We start from the raw sequence: 20,988 nt of genomic DNA, 5'->3' as shown, positions 1-20,988 counted from the left end.
CAGCAAGGTATATTATCTAATTAATGAGCTGTATAATTCATTAAAGCACATGATGGAGCAACTCCACTGAAAACAAGAATGCAAGCAACACTCAGCAAAAGCCAACACTACATCTTGCTACTCTGGCTGGCTTGGCCTCTGAGTTACAATATTACTGAATGGTTTCAGCAATCTGTCAGCACTGAGTGTTTGAACACCCAGAGACAAATACAGATAAAGGTATTCCTTTGATTATTTATTTGTAACTGATCAGTGAAACTTGCACGAAACTTTTGACAGTCATATTTATTGCTCAGCAAAATCCTCCTTTGTGATAGTAAGCCTCAGAGTAACCGAACGTGGAGGTTGTCTGCCTGTCTAGCTCCCTTTCCCCATCCTAGTTACAAACTCTACTTTCCAATTTAAAGGCAAAGATTTGTTAGATTAGAATAATGTTTTTTATGATATATAAAAAAATGATTCTGTAGGCTGAAACTAGTTACAGAGAAATTCTGCTCAGCTGAACAGAAGTGGGATTAAGATCACTGATGATGAGGGGCAGCACAAAGGCAGTAGAGTTTCAGGTGGATAAATAAATCCAGGTCAAGTATTTTATAAAAACAGACTGAGCGTGACAGCACTACTAAGTTGAACAGAGAATGTGATGGGCTTTGCAGTGTGGGTTGAAGCAATTCCTGTGAGAAGCACAAATGCTCTCAACTCGTGGTAGCGTTAAACACACATAAAACTGATTGAGTGGTCCATAAGCATACTTCTAATGTAAACACTATTTCACGTCACCAATCCTGTTATGGCAAATAGCTGTTGGCATGTGAGCTAACTTCAGGTCACGTAACACATAGTGGAATACTATAGTACTTTTGACTTCCTCTAGAATTATTGTACTTCTCATGCTGAAAAGACTGCCAGGTCTTTCACCAAAGCAGAATTTAGCCAATACTGCAGCGTTTAAGAATAGCATGTGCTATATCTGTGAACTACAATAGTGTGCAGCGCAAGGATGAGCCAGCTTCTGCAGTCAGCTGGTCCACGTGTAGCAGTACGTAAATTCTAGCATGCTATTAGAAAGAGTACCATGTTGCAACTATGTGCTTGTGTATTTCTACGTTAAAGATGGAGTGATGAAAGCCATACAAAGTAATTAATCTTTGCTGGACTGTACCATGTTTGGTTTTTGTTATGTTTATTGTATGGGGCATGTGGCCCAGCATCCTCGTTCCTGTGCTTGGCTGGCAGAGCAGTGGAGGTCCTCTGGAATATTGGTCATTGTGGAACTAAGCTTAGTTGAAAGATTTCATAACGTTTCCCTGTAGTTGAAGTGCTTGTGATTCAGAGAGCTACAAATGGGACAGAGTATCAGTACAGCTTTCTTTGCAAATACAGGACATGCTAAATGCAGTTGCTCTTGCAGAGATAGTGCACATATGCAATCTAACCTGAACCTCCTGCCCCACCATATTATTGCTGCTGCAGAGTTAGTGTTAGGTGCCAAGTTACACTCCTCAGAAAAACACCCTTCAAAACAAAGCAAAGCCTCCTCTGACTTCAAAACAAGAAAAGAAAAATGCATTAGGAAATTTCTGTAACGTGTACCTTGCCAAAAATTCTGAAGTCTCATCTCATGCTCACGTATTTCTTGTACTACACGACAGGCCTATTTACTCAGATGCCACTTCACTAGTCAAGGTGTAAAATTGTTCTGATTTCTGGCTGTATTTAATTCAGATTTACCATTGTATTTACTCTCTAAATTCTTTACAGCAAGAACTAAAAGTGATTTTTCTGTTCGTTATTAATCCGAAGTCTGATTGCCAGAGTTGTGTTTTCAGCTATGGACAGAAAAACACAAGGCAGGAAGGAATAGTAATTCTGCTTCACGTATTTTGGTTATTTTAAAGGAAGGATTCAAATGTGGGTACCTGCCATCATTAGAGTGGAATAAGTAATTAATAAGAAATTAATTGATTTGGTTAATTCAGCTGCTTGACAAAGCTGCCAGGTGATGATATTCATGCCATGATATTCAGGCTTTAAAATAGATGTGATGGGTTTTTGTATCCTCAGGTTCTCATATTGAGTTTCATGTTTTCAAACAACAACAACAACAAAAAACAAACAACCACAAACAAACAACAACAACAACAACAAAACATAGAAAGAGAAAACAGGAAAGTGAGGATATTGCTTCAGAATGAACCACTGCTTCGTAGCCTAGAGAAAGCTCTCAGGCACGCATCTTATACAGAGTTTGGTCACCTATAAAATGAGGGATATTAAATGAATGCTGTAAGCTGTCAGCGTTTCAGGAAATGATATTGATAGCTCTGTTTAACAATTTACTGTAAGGCATATCTGTTTCTTACACTGCTTAAATCTACTTAGTCTACTTAAATCTACTATTTATGTATGTGTGTATATATATGTCTATATAAACACATACAAAGTATATTCAGTCTTTTATATATGTTATTAAGATCACTGCATTTGTTAGTATCTAATTTTCTATTGGTACTTCAGTTGGTGTACTCAACTGCTTTGATGCATTTGAAACAGAGAATTATGATGAGTGTATATTTAAAATAGATATCTGTTCCCAACAATGCATCATCTTCTCACTGGGTAAATTCTCAATGATTGTTAGTAAGCCAGGTTTAGCCTGGCTAAAAAAAAAAAGGATGATTTAAAAAAAAAAAAGAAAAAGGATGATAATAAATTGCTGGAGCTTTAGAAGTCATTTCATCTTTTTTATGATTGCTTTGGTATGAATGTTGCTGAAGTAAGAAAGTGTTGACAGGAAAAAGTCACTAATTGATCCATTGATCCCATGGAGCACTACGTGAATTATCTGTATTGCTTGAAAATATTGGATAATGAGTTTATAATTTTGACTTGACAGCTGTATCAAGGAAATGAGGATGTATTTAGTTGTATATTTAGGTAATTGCTTCATTCCTTCTGAAATCAAAAGCAGTATGACAAATTTTGTAACTCTTTGGCCAGAAGGTACTCTGTAAAGAAGCAGACAGGTAAAGTTTGCTGTTCAGATCTTTCAAAATGAATAGTAGCTAGTGAAATATTCCTCAGCAATGAGTTTGGTCAGTTGTTGCTCTTCAAAGAGACCTGTTTCCTGTTATATTTGCTTGGACTACCGTGAAAATAAGGTGTACTAAACTGGTATTACATGGGTGAAACACTATATGCAGAAACGTTAAACATTAAGGAAGTGTTGTCTATCTGCTATTTATGTCACTATTTACTATGAGGCAAAGGAGAAACTTTTCCAGACATTATTTTTAAATATGAGTTTATTTTTTCAACCCCAACAGAATTATTTCCTGTATATAATCTCATACTTAGGTGCAGTTATAACAGGGATCAGCCAAGCCATTTCTTAAGACAATAGGGTTTTTTTTCTCCTCCAGCACTCATGCTGTGTTGTCAGGCAGCCGTCTGGGTACTGGTCTTACATGCATGTATCAGTACCGAGGAGTCAGGATTATGAAACATCCTCTGAAAATGCATCATTCAGCAGTTACATCAATTTAATCCATTTACCTCACATTTTGTTTTACTACTGAGACTTCTAACTGTTCAGTTTTTAATCTAATCATAAATGCTAGATTTTCATATTGCTAGATTTTCATATCGCTGTAACAAATTTTTACTACTGCAGCTGTGACAAATGAAACGATGAAGCCTTATTGGCACATCCAAAGTACATTTTAGTAATGAGTGGACTCTGATCGTTTTCCATTTTGTTTAAACTAGATTGGTTGCATGAGTGTAGAGGAGTCCAGGTTCCAAGCACAGCTATTTAAATGAGTATTAAATCTACAGGATGTGGAAAAAACAGTCCTGTTAATTAAAGTACTTAAATAAGAGCAATTAAACTGGGCAGGAGGAAATGCAGCATCAGACAGAGAATGTAATTGGAATGGAAAACAAATTACAGAAAAAACAGCATAAAAATCAGAAAAAGAATGTATAGATTTAAGCCTGCCCGTAATATTTTGCAGGCATAAATCAAACTGCATCACAACAGATTACAAAGGGCCATTGTTAATAATAAGATTTAGAAAATACTGCCTCACAGAAAAATATATTTGAGCCCTGACTGAAACACGAAAAACCTCTTTAAGATGTGATAATTTGAAAATGAATTTCACCATAGCAAATGGTGATAAAACTAAGAAAGTTGAAGCAGGCTTTGGATAGAATACATTACCTAAACTGGAAAGATGTTTAGAGATTTTTCAGACAGTAGACACATCTTTTATTATGTCAGTAGTGGCCAGGAAATCTTTCTGTCATACCAGAAAAATAGGTGGCAGAAACACTTACTGTAGGCATTTATTTATTTTTTTAACACAGGAAAGTGTTGAATAATTAATGAAAAACAATAATAAAAAGGGGGAAGGTCGAAAAACAGTCTTAATAATTGCAGCAAAATGCAGATTTTGTAGCTGAAAATAGTTTGGCTTGGCTTCGGCAACAACTCCCAGTGATGATATATTTGCATTGATCTTCAGGTAGCTGGGATTACCTTATAAGAGTGTAGAAAAGGAAGAACTAGCCTTATGCTATTGATAATGAAGAGCATCACATCTCTGAATACAGCTGCTGTCCCGAGTAAAAAGTTGATAGGACAATTCATTTAGAAATAAATTGGATGCCTTTTTGAGAGCTGACAGTCATAAAAGTTGAAGGCAGTAAGCTCCAGGAGTATGTGCTGGTGAGACAGGTGATTCACGTGTTGACATCTGCTGAATGGTGAGGAATTTAAAAATATACTAAATGAAGTAAAAATTAGATATCTTTTTTTAGTATGTAAATGAAAATAGTCTGCTCCAGAACGTATGAATAACTGTGGGAACCTGGTAAATAACCTCTCTAAGGTCTAACAACTGTTAGAACTAAGAATGCGCAACTATTGTGCCTTCTGTGAATTTAGGAAACCTATCAAATTAATTGCCACAGGCATCAATGTTCAGTGACTGACTAGACTTTATTTTTAATGGGCTGGGTTACTTTTAAGAGCACTGATTAAAAACAAATTTTTATAGGCACAACGAGATCATCATCTGGACAAAACAAATGGGAGCCTTCATGAAGGGAGCGCAACAGGGCTCTCGAAGTAACACCCCCTTACGGTGCTGCTGTGAGCCTCTGGCTCTGAAGAGTTCTTTTCTGGGAAACAGCAAGCATTGATCACTGTTGGAGGCAGTTTGCTGGACAAGGTAATTAATCTAGTTAATTAATTTTCTGATCTCTGATGTGTATTTCTAGGCTCTGCCTTTTTGTTCGATTTTGAAGAATTCATCATTTGCATAGATGTTGCTTTATAAGTTCTTTCCGTGTTGCTAACTTGTGGAAAATGCTTGTTAACATCTCTTTCCTCCCAGTTATTGTGTGCACATGATGTAGTGTGAGGTTGCTAATGGAGAAAACCCTTTCACAGCATGCCACTGAAGGTTATGCCTAGGAGCACCTTACTACCTCATTCTTTCTCTGTTTTTCCATATGGATGAAAATGTTCTAACACCGCATTAAAAAAATTAATGTCTGGATGAAAAGTTCACATTATTACCACTAGCGTTAGCGTATGGAGATAGCTAGTTAATCATCATAGACCAAATGAGAAATTCCTTTCAACACTGTTAGAAACCCCTAAGACTTTTTATCTTTTCTTTAAGATAGACATTTGCCCTAGGCAGTGTGTTGGGATGCCTATAATTTAGGGTTATTAAAACAAGAGAAGTTTTAATAAAAATATATAAAATATATATATAAAAATATATATTGAAAAAATATATATATATTGAATTCAATATATTCAATATATATATTGAAAAAAATATATTGAATGAAATTTTATTTTCTTTAGGGGCGGTGGCATTTCACTCGTTTGGGTTTTCTAATGTGAACGCACAGTGTTGAGGGCTTTGTAATTCATTTTTACCCAGAAACAGAACTGTTTGCATTGTCATTATATGCTTATGATTAAACCAATGTCTAGAAACCAAGAAATAAATTGAGTGCCAAGTGAAGAAAATTAAGAAATGAATTTACACTAGTATTTCAATTGATCTGTGTATTCTAACGTGGGAATTTAGGTTGGGCTCTGGGGATCTTCAGTTACAGTATGTGGTTAGTGAAAATAGCCTTTTCCTTACCTTCTAGAGAATGCCGTAAGCTGATAAGAATTGATATTGGGATGAGAATTTCCTTGCTGCTGCAGTGCAGACCTTGCACAGTTTGTTCAGACAGTAATGGAAAAAATCTGTTTTTTGTCTGTTATATTAGCTATTGTCACTGCCAGATTCAAGGTATCAGTCTTGGTGGTTTGATCATCTCACTTAGCAATAAACCTTATTTTCTTGTCATATATATCATCATTGCATCCTAATTTAATTGCTTACTTAGTAAACATTTTTCTAAAGTATTTTCCATATTTTCATCTTTAATTGGACTGTAGAATGTTGACTGGTAACCAAAGTTACTTACGTTCCATTGGAATTCAAGATGCAACTGCTACTGATTTCATCAGAGCAGAGCTTTGTTTTTGCCTGGGAAGTTAAGAGAAATGGTTGTACTCCAAAGGAAGAATACCTGCGTCTCACAGCCAACAAAAGTAGAACTCCAAAAACCAGGAAGTGATTGGTTCAATAATTGGTCCAATAATGAGGAAGAATCTAGAACTGAGATCAGACCCCGTGAAATCCAGGTGGGAAAGTACATGATGGTTATCAGTAAAATTGCATTAGAGGCTTGACATTCTCTTGCATGTCTGTAATAGACCTTGCTGAGACCTTCTGCAGTTTTTGGAGAGCCTGTCTGGATGTCACAAACTAGGAATATTGGGTTGGACTAGAACAAATAATTTCTCTGTAAATAACGGTGGTGTTGAATAGTAACATGCTAAATATGCAAATAGGATATCTGTTTTTAAGGAAAAACACAGTATGTGTTAGCTTTCTTTTAAATTAATTCAGCCCAAGCATCTTTGGAGCTTAAATGTAGTCCTCAGGAGAGTAAATACTGCATAATGTGATACGCTGGAAAAGACTTGAAATGCACCTACTAAAAGCTCCTTTAACTGTTGCAGTCACAAAAACTCTGGCTGGTAAGTTCTACACCTAATTTGCAAAGACTACAGCTTGCTGCTGAAAAATTACTCCAAATAGAAGGCTCAACAGAACAACAACAACAACAACCCTTTGCTGTTAATTGCATCAACACTGCAAGGAGATTTAATACCATTTACTAAAACACAACACTTTATATATTTTTTTTTCTGAATCTGATTCTTTAGCCTATACATTTTTGTATATTAGCTGAAATCAAGGATTCAAAATAGAATACTTTCAGGTTTTTATATTTCTGAATAATTATATTCTGTGTAAATAAGACTGAAGAGTTTTTAGGGGTATAGCAAGGTATAATTCAAGAAGTCCTATCCTAGTCTGTTGGTTTAGTTAATTGAATAATTTAAGCTTCTGTTTGTCTTTCTCTCTCCTGCGATATCAAACTCTTTTGTTTTTTTATATAAGATCACAATAACTTTGTGTTCTGAGCTGCTGGGCAGTTAACAATGCATAATTATATAGCTGCATAGTAATATAGCATGTCTTAATACAGCAAATACAAATTGAGCGTATTTGCATCCTGTGGGGTTTTGAAGTACAGAAGAAATTTAAATTCTTGATAAATTAATCATTTTGTTTTCTGTCATGTGGCCCTGATAAAGGAAAAATCTGAAGAATTTCTGAGGGGCATCTGTTTCCCTAGATACAGCTCTACTGCTGTTAATATCCCTGTTGTACAAAGATGTCCTTGCCTAATACATATAGATTGAAAATTGGGAGTGGACATCAGAAGAAAACTGTGCACTGTTCATCATCATTAGCTCCTCCTTTATAAACTCAGGAAGCGGGCATATAAAATATGAACTAAACAGACTCTGTACATAAGCCTCCCATTTAATTCTGCGTGCGGTCTGTACTCTGCATTGTTTTAGATGTGGTTGTAGGTAATCATTCAAGCTAGTGGTAGTATTGCACATCTTATAGTGTCATGAGATAAAGGCAAGTAAGAAAATGGAGAAAGGCGATCCAGAAAAAGCCAACATCTGTAGGATGAACAAGATGGAAACACATTCAGTAACCTTAAGGTACGTTCGTTCTTTACACAGCTACACTGATATAAATTCTATAGATTAAATAGATATGATCTATTTAACACCTATTTAAATATGATGTGGCATGCTATAACAACTGAGTAGATCATTTGCTCCCTTCTATCTTCCATTTATCTTCCCGCTATAACTTTTGAAAATTATGTGCATAGTAACTACAGTTGTCAGCAACAAACTTTACTTACAGCCTCTCAAGATGGAATAAACCACCTTCTCTGAACACTTCTGAATGGGAAGATTTCCTGCAGAATCCTCTTGCACAGCCTGGAATTGCACTTCATTGCAGGTAAAAGCAATGCAATTATCGCAGGGAGTTGTGACTTTGAGTGCGTACGAATACAGGACAGTGCTGAGCATGTGGTCTGCACAGCTTCTCCCTCCCAGGAGTCTGCGTGAGTTGCCCATCCATATAGATAGAACCTCTGCTTACCTTTATGTAGCTGGAAGGTGAATTAAATTAGCAGAGCCTGCTGTACTGAAAAGAATTGAACGTGGAACAGCCTTAGAACTATTTGTTCATTAGGTTTTTACCTCTCCCTCATGTCCTTTCTCATAACTCTTTTCCACATAGCCCTCTCCTGACATGCTTCTTGCAACAGCAAATAATGACAGCAGAGCAAGCCTGGTTAGAAGGATAAAAAACAGTCCCAACCCCACTCAACTGAAGATAAACATGCAGTTCATTAAGATACTGCAAGTTAGAGAGCAACTGTGGAAAAATATATTCCTTATGCCTTTTTTATACTGCTGGAGGGGCCCTAGTGTGCCATTAGTATACTTTCTCAATTTTCTACGTATATAACTGTTGTCACCCAGGTGATGTATTTAGAGAGAAATTTCACATTATGTCGCAACTGCCTTTCTATCTGCAATAAAGCTGAGAAATCAGACTAGAAACTGAGGAATTTCTTAAAAATAAATGCCTGGCTCCAGCATTTAAAATATTCTATTTCTCAGTACAAATAAGAAAGTTAATGGTATCAGATGACTGGTTCAGAATGGCACAATTTTGGCCTTATGTGCTTCTCACTGAAAGGTATAACAAGGAGTTAAACATCTAGGGCCATCAGCCTGCATGACCTACATCTCAGAGTACCTCGTCTGTCACAGGATAGATGATGTAAGACAATTGGTGCAGCAGTACTCCCAAGGACAGCAGATTTACTGAACGTGTGGACAGCAACTGTTGTGGACAAGCGCTGTAGGTTTGGACGCTCCCTGCAAGTATTGATTTACAGGGGGGAGACCGCTGCTGCCACCACACTGCATGTGCACCTGTTCCTTGCCATAAAGAGCTCACAGGCTAGGAGCAGGATTAATCGCTTACTGCCAGGATGGTATCACAACCAAGGCCTTCAAACCATGTATCATCCCAGAGTGACTGCAGTAATTACAGTAAGTAAATCTAGAAAATACTGTCATGAATAATACTCAATAGGGAACACTGAGTGGCAAATCTTTGTTTTTGCGTTCTTAATGGTTCTTGATGCCAGAACAGGTTTCTTGATACCACGTATAAATTAGCATTGTAGTAGAATTCCCACCTCTTTGCTACCACGTAATTCTTGCTCATAACCTCACTGCTTTGTGTCATTTCTGGCAATTGCTTAGCTTTTTGCTAAAAGACCTAGTTTTGTTCTGATTAAATGAATAAGTGGTGAGACACACAGAACTAGGTGAAGTGTCAAACCCCTCAAACTTACAGCATTTAAGTATCCCCCAAATAAGCACTTCCCTAGGAGGAGGAGACTTGACAGACAACATGACAACAGAATTCTTGAACACTACCCAGTTAATAAGAGTCTGTTTAGGACTAACTTACATGATCTGGCATAATTGCAGTTATAAACACTCGAAGAAGCCTTGGAAGCACAAACGTCACTGAAGCGTACGTTGTATTGGCTCTCATTGCATTTGGCAGCTGTACAAAGCTGTGGAGCATGGAAACTTGCTCAGATGGATCCTGATTATACAAACACAGACCACAAGCTTTGAACGCTCAATACAATTTTGTTCTGTACAGACAAGCTACCACAAAGTCTCCCAAAGGCTTCTGTCCAGTCAACCAGCATGAAGTACCTTATCTGAAAAAATGCATTTTTCAAAAAGCTATACAGCCTTTTATCAGCTTTCCTCAGACCGTTGCTCCACCACAGACTATCATGGTACCTCTTAGGATATAGAGTGCATTTCGTAAGACAACAAGAAAGTATCCTCATTCAAATTTTAAGATACATCTCTGGAATGCAGGGAAAATACTGATTCAAGTGTGGATGATTTCCTACTGATTTTCCCTGCATTCATGTCTGGAATGCAGGGAAATTTAGATCAGATGGTTTACACTTCTCTGGTTTGGAAGTCAGAGAGACTTTCTCATTTTCCTTCTGACTCAATTCTCCACTTGCACTGCTGTATTTTCAAAATTATTTATAGCATAAATGCTACTAATAACAATTCTTGTCTGACCAGAGAAAGTCAAAGCATGCTAACAGACAAGAGACAGTGCTATAAAACAGCTATTGCCAGCATCTACATTTTAATGTTTCACAGACTTCAAGACTACAGTCAATATCAATACTTACAGTCCTGTTTATTTTCAGTTGTCCTGCTCACTGCGTAATATGGAAAAGAAATACCAGAACTTTCAAAATGTAATAAAAAACCTATCCTTTTCAGGCATCTTCCAGAGCATTCACAGAAATGCATCCTTTCCCCAGACTAACCTAGAGCTTTTCAAATAGAATTCATCAGTTGATCATTCTCATTAGTTTTCTTTTAGCTTACAGCATACACCAGAGGCTGTGTACTGTGCTGTATGTTGAGAAACAACAGCATTTTAATTAGCAGGAGTATTAACAAAATCCTTTTTGAACATCAAACATTTAATTATTTTATTTGTCTCTTTGTTTCCTTATGATGAATTACTAATTAACTTTTCTTCTGGGTAGTATTTTTTTGTAGAAGATTTAAGCACAATCTACAGAATTGAGTTTCATCTCCCACAGAAGGTACAGTGCTATTAAATGGAGTTACAGACAGACTACTTTTTTTCTTATTAGTTAACTAATTACATCCTACTACTGCACACCAAATGAGCTCTAATGTACTGAGTATGACAAAATGGCAGCAGTATCCTGGAGCAGAAACCATTAATTGTCACTAAGCAGCAATCACTGAATATGTAGACACTACTGAAAAATGTTACCAAAAGGCTACCTAAAGAAATATGTTAATTCTGCATTCAAAAAATGGTACCAAGAAATCAGGTTCAGATACGGCCATAGTGAAACATCCCCAAATTACCCTCATCCCCTGGCAAGATAATTGTTAAAATTTGAGAGAAGAAATGATTAAAACTTTGCCCTTAAGATAACAGATGTGAAAGCTGGGATATCTATCCAGATTAGGTGTTCAAAGTCTACTACTTGTGAGTTACCTTTTAAAGACAAATATCTGAGTTATGTTCAAGTATAAGCACAAATTATGATAACAGTATGCTTTACTGATCACCATTCAAATGGTCTTTGCACAATAATATATAGAGGTTAATCTGTACCACCAGTGTCCCAATATACTAAACAATAACTCTTTAAGTCAAAGAAAAAAAAAAACCTGATGAGCTAGCCAAAAATACATTTGCAAACATGGATGTTACAGAAGAAATTAAATGCAAGGATAAAATTTCCATAATGTTGGGCCTCAGCCCAAGGGCTTACATATCACTAACTTAGGTTTTGGTGAGAAAAGACGACTGTGCCATATTTCACAGAAAAGGAGCACTCAACCAGATGCATACAGTCAAAACTGGAGAGGAGAAATTGTGACTATTCAAACTATTCAGCTATTGAATTTTGTCCAGGAGCTAAATCTAGTATTTGTTTTTAGAAAATATTGTAATCTTATTTTATTTGTCCTAAGAAACAGGTAAGACAGTACCTGATGTGCTAACCATCTTAGTTCTTACCTTTAGAAAGTCTTATCCTCTTTTGAAAGATCAAATTTGACTATCTTTAGCTTCCAGCCACTGGAACCTGTTTTGTTTTCAGGATAACCTGTCTCCCTCTGCGGAAATGCTGATGTGCTTTTGAGTCACCCTGCCACATCCTCTTAGCTAAACTGAGTAGCAAGCTCTGTAAGCATTATATCACAAAGCATGTTCCAGCCTCAGTACTTGCAGAACTTTTTCTTACAGTTCTCCCTTATATTTCTAAATCATCTGTCAAGTATGGGCACTAAGCCTGGTCTCAAGTGTCTCAACATTCCCATCACTGTGAAATCACTTCTCAGCTTTTATGTGCACTTTTTTTTTTTTTAATCAAAAACCAAGGAAAGAAAAAAAAGAAACTTGCTCCTCACAAGACGATCAACTGCAACCCATTCTTTCCTGTTCTGAGTTGCTACTTCCAAAAAAATTACATTTAAAAGCTTTACCCTTCCCCTTCTTAAATAGGTTAGCTTGCATTTGACTTTACAAAATCACTTCTTTTTAGATTGGGTTCATTCTATAACAGTAAACATCTTAGAAGCTTATTAGTAAATAATGTACTGACACCTCTAAGAACATAATAAAAGTTTTGTAACCTATTGAGAGTTAACATAGAAATTAAATGTAAACATAGCTTCCCCACACTGTGCAAAGAAAAGTCCAACCTAACAAGGATGGTTCTGGTTTGTTGGTAAACTGATTATTCACACTTCACATACAGAAACACAGTTTTCTGAACCTTCTGTAATGTTTGTTAAGAGTTACCTGAGTAAACTGCCAGTAAAGCTTCATTCTCTTGGCTTTGGCATAATTGCATTCAATGAGCCTGGGCCTGCTGTTCACATCCACCAGGCATCTGTTGTCATCATCGTCAATAGTGGGACTCAGAACACCCACATGGAGCTGCTGATTGCTTGTGTAATAAACATTCTGCAAGAAGAAACACAAACATGATTTGTGGCCTCTAAAAAGAAGCAGCACTTTCACCAAAAACCAAATGGCAAATATAAATGTACTGAATAGCAGTAGGCTGACCCTATGGTTGCTTTTAAATTGTTTCCATTCATACAGGAAGCAACATAACATTTTAAGATTAACAGTTAACCAACAAACATTGTTGGTAATAGTTAACTACTGAATTTAGTCTCCTATTCAGTCTGGTTCAGTCTGAGTGGATCCTGCAGGGCAGAAGCAAAATGATGGCCCTGGCTGGGTAAACTACCTTAATCTGTTTGTTGGCAAAACTTCACAGAAATAGGACAATCAAATGTAATCATGCTTAGCAGAGATAATAAGCAGGTTGCCACTTACCTTTCAAACAGCTCAACCTACCCAATAACATCACTTCACTTATCAGTGTCAACCAGTTCAGAAAAATAAGTGTAAAGTCTTGTATTCTCAAATACCACGGGGACAGGCATCTTTCAGCTTATAATCAGCATGGAAAATAAACTCAAACTGAAGCTGACTGTGATGGTTATTACTTCTAACTGAGCTATTTCAGGATATAGCTTTGCTTATCTAATATTATGGATATTATTATATTACCATGAATATAATTACTATCTATTATAGTACTACTGTATATTATCGTATCTTATCCAATAATATCTCATCATCTTCCAGAATAGAACCCATTATGCACAGTATTTTCATTACTATGTTTATCCAATAATTCTATCACATTATAAGCACACAACTTGTTCAAATTCTGCTTCAGCTGCTAATGAACAGTAAGATACTGGTTTGTGTAGCTCACCAGACAGCTTTTCTGAAAACTATGAACAACCCCCAGCTCCTTTACCCCAGCCCCGGAATAGGAGAGTCCCGAGGTACCATCTCACAATGTACTTGTTAGGTATGCATACGTGACTTTCTATTAATCATCGTTTAAATTGACCTGCAGTATGAAATGACCTGTAATATGAAAAAATATTACATATAAAAACCATGCTTGCATTTCATTACTTTCTATGTAGCCCTAATAAAAAGGAGCATGTAATTGTAATTTAAATAAGTTATTATAAAGATGAATCTCCATAGCAGCACTTATTCAGGAAGAAGATACTTTTAACAAATATTATCAATTATGCCATCCAGTCTTAAGTACAAAATGGACAACGAAGTATTTTTGTTTCAAACACTTCAGAATACCCAAGCAAAACACCTTACCAGCAATTCTGCTCCTAAAATACTGCAACATCACCATCAACTAACCCAACTGGATAGAAATGTTGAGATAATTCAGAAGAGTCATTTTTGAACAGTTGCTCCGGTACTAATTAGAGTTTTGAGACTTCGAGTTTTGTTCTGCTAAAACAGCAAATGTCTCAATAGTCTTTGTTCAAGGGACTGGAAATTGGTAGCTAAAAATGTGCTTATTTCCACTGAAGTTAAAACACTGGCTGGCTGCTGATGGAGAGAGCTTTCAGTCAAAGGGTCTTTGCACTTTTACTCATGAAATGAAAGCCTCAGCCAAATACAACCATGCATTTTCACACCAGCAGCACACACACCTATTCCCTGCAGAGCTGCTGAATTTCCACAGAAATAGCCTTGTTCTGATATTGGGATCAGAGTAGATGATTTAAAAGAAAACCACACAAAAAACAGTAACACAAAAAACAATAACACAAAAAAACCAACTCTCTTATTCTATAATAAAATAAGCTTCCTCCTTACATCGCATTAATCTGCTATAACCCACAGCACTTTACTATCCGTATATTTTTTCCCCGTAATAGTACTGATGCACTGCTGTGTCTCCCGGGCAATGGGAAGGGAGCATCATTTTCAGGAAGTCACATAGGTCAAGAAAAGTGAAACTGCAAGGATTCAGCGTTACCATCAGTTATAAACTCACAGGATTTGTGACTAGACAGGTCTCAGAGCCAAAACACAGCCTGAGCCTTACACGCTTGCACAACTCTGACCACAGTCCCCCCAGATGCTTTCAAGGTAGAAGAGTGCAGCTTACACACAGACAGGTTGGCCCTGGAGGCTGCCGCTTCCTTCCTGTGTTCCCTGCCCACACAACAGGTCCAGCTGCCTTCTAGAAACATCCTCAGAAAGCCTAGGCTGGCAGCATATTAAAGTAGTGCAAAAGAATTTGTTCAAAACAAAGACTTGGTGTTATTAGTGGAAATGTTTGCAGAAAGTAAGGGATTAAATTAGCAGAAGCCTACATACCTGGTGCTGAAGAAAAGTACATCAGTTGCCTTCAAAGCTTGACATATAACTCTGCCCAAATCTTTCTGTTTCACTTCCTTGGCTTTTTTCTTTTTTGTTTGTTTGTTTTTAAGAACAGCTTCATAACTGATCATAACTAATTTTCATCCGGACAGTAAGAGTTGGTATAGGTGTTTTTGTTTGTTTGTTTGTTTTTGTTTTTTTCTGAAAAAGCTTTTCCTGCAATTTTCTTCTTGCCATGAAAACTATATCTTCCACTTAAAGGAAGAGTTATTCCTTAGCTTTCTTTATTTTCCTAGAAGGTCACTACTCTAGGGTCACTGCTTCAGTTCCTGTTTTTCTACCTCCTACTACTCTGAGTATCCATATTAAGACAAATAAGACAAGCAAACTGTGATTGGTACCTGTCATGGAGTTATCTAGATAGATCTGTGCCCATAACAGGGGGGCAGTAGGCTCGTGGGCCCCCCTGGCTTGCCGAAAAAAATGGAGCAGCGGCAATGATCTAAGTAGGAGAACTTATTTTACTAACTATGATGTTGGAATGCAAGATGACGATATAATACAATCTAATTGAAAGTAAGGATAATAAAGCAAATGAAATGAGAGAGAGAAAGAGAGTTTCCAAAATGGAAAGCCCTACTTGATGAAGACGCACAGCTTGGAAGCACACCCACTCCTCTCCCTGGCAGCAAGCGAAAGTGAAAAAAGACCGCGCGCAACCAGATGACGTATCTTCCGCGATGTATCTTCCTTCTCTGACCGTGAGGTCCTCTGGGATACGTAGTTGTTCTTCTCTTTTGTCCATGATGTTATGATGTGGAATACCAATAGCAAAATTACAAAACCATGACAGTACCACGTTAACAGGACTAATGAAATGTTTCCCAGGTTCTTCATAAGGTCAAGAGAAAGGTTTAGTCACAGTATGTTTGTTACATGTTCTAAACATTTTCTGTCAAAGAAGACAGCTAAAATATGAAAACACAAATGAGAGGTAGTTAACAGCTGCCCAGCCTAGGACTCTCAAGACATCTTTAAAATAGCTATGAATTATTAGGGAAAATTCAGAATCCTATTTTTCCCACCCCCCTTTCAGGTGAACTGATTTGCTGTAAATTATATTTTTCTATTTTATATTCTAAGTCTAAAAAGATCTGCTTGAATATCAATACAATACTGCAATGAAAAGAAAATACTGCAATGAAAAGAAAAATTTGTATACAATTCTGCTACTCAGACCAGCTCCAGAACAAAGGAGAAGCAGCTCCACCCTTTATTTACCACTGGACCAAGCACATCCTTGCTCATTTTAGGGGAAATTAAGGATTCCATCTCTCTTGATCCAAATTCATGTAGCAAATCAGCATGGAAGAGGAATAGAAGAGTTTATGCCTGGAGTTGCAGTCTCCCCTGCTTCTTAATTATTGCATTCAGAGCAGAAGTTCCTTTAACTCTTCTGTTCCACATCATCTCCTCCTTGACAAACTCCGCTTTCAGCTGTAATCTTAACATTTCACTTGTACAGCCAGCCACCTAACTGCCAAAAAATATTCACCCTCTGCTAAGCTACACTCACCAGGATACACAAGTGCACAGCACATGCATGTGCTGGAGGCATAAAGTGGGCAGAGCAAAAAGATCTATGTAAGAATGCTCAACATCAGCAAAGACCATTTGCTATTTATGAAGGTTCGGGCTGGCATAATGCCCACTGAATCTAGCCCACGCATCTAGCTGGTACGTACCTCTTTGCTGATGTTAGAGCTTGTCTGACTAGAGTTGGCTGCTTCTGTTTACACGGCAGAACCACACAAAGCTCGCTTGCAAAATCCCCAGGTAGTTCTGCAGTTCCGTCATGAGGCAATGAGGCTCTGTTGAAGCAGCCAGTGGCCAAAACTGGGGACACACCTCAGTGGTACAGCTCAGCCAGCAAGCCAGGGTCTGGCAGACTGGAAGCTGCTGTTGTCTTTTCTAGAAAATTACCGACTGGATTTCCATTGCCAATTTCCTGTAGAGCTAGAATGATGTAGAACTTTGGTAGGATACTCACAGCATACGTACTTTGCTGCAGAGCTGCAACCCAGAACACATCCTAAATCTGCCATCAGAGCAATGAAGGCACAAGTTAACTCAGTCAAGTTTTCTTGCACAGTAAAAATACTTCAAACACCACAAAATCAGCGTGCGCGCACACACACACACACACACAAACACAAATGATAGCTCGGGTACAAGAGTAAATGAGCTTTGCTTATTAGGACACAAATATATTGCTTTGTCTTCACAACGATGTGGTGTGGATTTTCTGTTCATGAGCATTTTGCCCTAAAAGGTCAAATGGTTATTTCCATTGCAATTAACACTGAAATTCCACTGACTGTAAGTGCAATAAGATTTTTGGCTCCCAGTTTATTATTAAATTTTGAAGAGCCCCCAGAGCTGACAAAGACCTCAGAGCTGAACTGGGTTGCCAGTTCCAGTAAATTATTCATAGGAGTCGGTTTATCATGTTGCAAGAAATTTAGCAAGAAGTTACAGTAAGATGCTCAACTTAACACACGACAATTATCTGAAGGATAAATTGCCAACTCCCAAAGGAATTTTAAAGCAATACACACCAATTTTCAGGCTGAAAGCCATTTGTAATCCTTATGGCAATGTTCCCAGATGAAATCGCTCTGGAGAACTGTACATGACTGTGCATTTATAATGAGCAAACTTAATGCTCACCAACAGCAGTATTTGTTACCCTGCTTTTGGCACAACGACTACGAGGGATAAGAAGCCCAATTCCTCACTTCTTTATTCCATCTTTGACCTGTAACTTTTTTTCAGTTGAATCCATTAAGTCTTTTACTGTTAGGAGTAATATTAACATATTACATCAGAAGTTTCACAGCAGATTCATACTGGAGTATAACTCCAGCTAAAGAGCAGTCTGGTGGATTCCAGTAAATCCAGACTTAGTTATGTTATCTAGAACGACTGATGCTCAAATATTTACACTGTTCCTGACTTTTTTCTTCCCAGCAGTACCTGTTAAATAAATGCACCTCAAAGAAAGAACCTTGCTTCTCCAACAAGAAAACTCTCCACAGAATTCAAGTTCATTATGAATAACACAAATATATCACTAGGATGAAAATCAAGTGTTTTTCTATTTATTATTCATGTGGGAAGAGCCTTCTTGCAGAAACCCTGCTATAAATATCAACTAGTCAGGGAAGAATAGCATCCATCAGCAGCTGCTATTTCTACAAGCTAGTAATTTCACATGGAGCAGAATTACTCTTTTTAGGCACAGCTGGCATGGTATTAGAAACATGAAACTGTTGTGCAAAATTATGCTTTGGAACATACCCTTAGATACTTATACCCTGGTTACTGAGGGCATTTAAACAAACATCCTTGTTCTGCTTAATTCTCCATCTTAAATACACAGTGACCTTCACAATTTTTTGTCAAACAGGTGTGTATAAGTACCCAGATGTACTTATACATTAATTTATAAGACTTGTTCTGGGTCAGACACCCAAAGAGTTATCCTTTGCAGTTCCACACACACTTCACATGACGTAACTGGAGAGAGAGTCACTGTGGCTACGGGACAGCACAGTCACTGTGTTTTGTGCTACCCTAAAAATCCTACCGTTGAAGGAGTACAAACGTAAGAACACAGGCTGAGAATTACCAAAACAATTCAGAAATGTTAGTGACAGGCCGGATTCTAGAAGATTCATGTTATTTTTCTGAGGTAGGTTTTCAGTGATTACAGCCTCGTTATGCAACTTTGAAACAATTACAACCATGTTTTATTCAAGTCAAGGTTCAGTTCACTCCGAAACTTGTCTTACTGGTGAGCTGACAAACAGCTGTATACCAACGGTAGCAACAATACCAATCAAGACTAAAACAATAAAGCATACAGGAAGGGAAATACTCACTACTTCACTTCAACCTTCAGATTTGCATCTACTGAGTTAGCCCACCAACATACTGGTTACTTGACGTACTCTCCTTCACATGCATACGCTAATTAACTTTCAAACTCCAAGCAACAATATTGATTACAATAAAGCCAAGGTGCTCATGAACTTTAAATAATATAGTGTGATGCTTAAAGCCAGAAAAAAAATGTTAACATATTATTTTAATAGAAAAAAGACTGGAATTCAGAGTCAGATTTTGTCTTTTTAATTTAAATTCATGAGCCTATAGTTTAGTGGAATGCCTAATGCTGCTGTTGCCTACTCTGGCATTCTACTTTGATTTTATTTAAAACAACATCCAAAACTCTTCTTTCTTAAGATCAACTTTTAAAATTGAATAGAACTGCCATTCAATGCTTTTATATATACTTTCAATACTGACTTCCATAGTTTTCCTAATGCTGGTAACTACCGAATTAACAAGACCCGTATAAAGGAAAATTTTGCTTGATTTACTCCTTAAAGCTACTCTTTGTTTTGCTCTAATTTCTGCAGAAGATCTCTACAATTTCTACCAAGAAAACAAAAACAAAAAAACCATCCTATGATTCTGTCCTACCTGAATTTTCCCTTTCAGTCTCCCAAAAATTCTCTACTTACTTTTCAAAGCTTTCTTTGCAGGCTCCTACAGAATCTTAGCCTGTTTTCTTCTCCATCAACATATATTCATCTGCAGACAAATTCACTGTCCCCCGATGCACCTGTCCATCCTTGGCAGTTGAGTTTTTCTCTTTTCATAAAAGGTCAAGGTGTCGTTTACATTTCACTATAAGCTTGTGCTTGATTCCTTTAACAGATGAGGGCCTTTTGCATAGCTATTGAGTGGACAGGAGTGAAAGCAACTATTTGGACACTGCAGCTTTCAGTTCCTTGGGAACAAAGGAGAGTTACCCTTGTGTACTCACTCTGGAGCACGTGGAAGTACTTCTGCTTTTAAACCAAGTTAAACAAAAAAACTGAAAAAAGAATTTCTGATGATTTAAATAGACAACATGAAAGTCAAAGCAAATCCTCTTATAAACTAGACTATAGAAAATGAAAACATTATTTCTTAGCTGTAGAGGATGTATTTCAGGCAGCAAAGTCTATCACTTCAACTGATACTTTTCAGTCTTTATTGTTGGTGTCTATGTAGAGACTCGCAGAAACTCATGAAATTTTATCCAATCCAACTGCATCCTGAAAGGAAAATATCTTTCCTGAAACATTTTTAAGTCTTCCAAGGTTAAATGGAGATATATACATGCAGCCTAAGTGGAATACATCTGAAAAATAGCACTTTTCCTGCCTACCAAGTATCCTGAAGTAGTGGCTCTATTGTTTGCAGGGTGGTGACAGTGAATGATAACCAGAGAGAAAGAAGTCAGCATCTAGAATTTAAATGAAAAGTCTGTATATCTTGACCTCCTGCAAAAACTAGCATTGATCTTGCCTGTGTTCATGAATAAATTGCAAAGTTCACAAAGTTCTGCAAGGAAAATTGAAACGTGCCAGACCAAAATACTGCACTCATGCCCCAGACATTGCTCCTTCCCTCTGCTCCTATTCTCACCAAGGTAAGAGGAATGAAAAGTATAACCTGTTACATTTTCATCGCTTAATGTACTTGCAGTGCTTTTTTTTTTTTT

General features: G+C 37.2%; 1 protein-coding gene and 1 long non-coding RNA gene across 34 annotated transcripts in view; one reads left to right on the top strand and one right to left on the bottom strand.

The window, feature by feature from the left end:
* GALNT18 (polypeptide N-acetylgalactosaminyltransferase 18) overlaps positions 1-20,988 on the bottom strand; it is a 298,270-nt gene that overhangs the window by 3,406 nt on the left and 273,876 nt on the right. For 3 of the 5 annotated variants that reach the window (XM_046941603.1, XM_046941602.1, XM_046941604.1), the window contains 2 exons: positions 12,945-13,109; positions 10,017-10,157 (listed from right to left, as the gene is read on the bottom strand). In XM_046941603.1, the coding sequence (XP_046797559.1) occupies positions 10,017-10,157; positions 12,945-13,109 (306 nt within the window). The remainder of the gene's footprint in view (positions 1-10,016; positions 10,158-12,944; positions 13,110-20,988) is intronic. The other 2 variants (XM_040700821.2, NM_001199584.2) reach the window with 2 other exon arrangements.
* Positions 1-20,988, top strand: part of LOC107053374 — a 282,583-nt gene that overhangs the window by 233,695 nt on the left and 27,900 nt on the right. For 5 of the 29 annotated variants that reach the window (XR_006939423.1, XR_006939426.1, XR_005860577.2 and 2 more), the window contains one exon: positions 5,064-20,916. This is a non-coding gene — a long non-coding RNA (uncharacterized LOC107053374). The remainder of the gene's footprint in view (positions 1-5,063; positions 20,917-20,988) is intronic. The other 24 variants (XR_006939414.1, XR_006939417.1, XR_005860578.2 and 21 more) reach the window with 24 other exon arrangements.

This window comes from Gallus gallus, chromosome 5 (assembly GCF_016699485.2).
Source record: "Gallus gallus isolate bGalGal1 chromosome 5, bGalGal1.mat.broiler.GRCg7b, whole genome shotgun sequence".
NCBI classification, from domain to species: Eukaryota; Metazoa; Chordata; class Aves; order Galliformes; family Phasianidae; genus Gallus; species Gallus gallus.
This window is presented reverse-complemented; position numbering and strand designations above follow the sequence as displayed.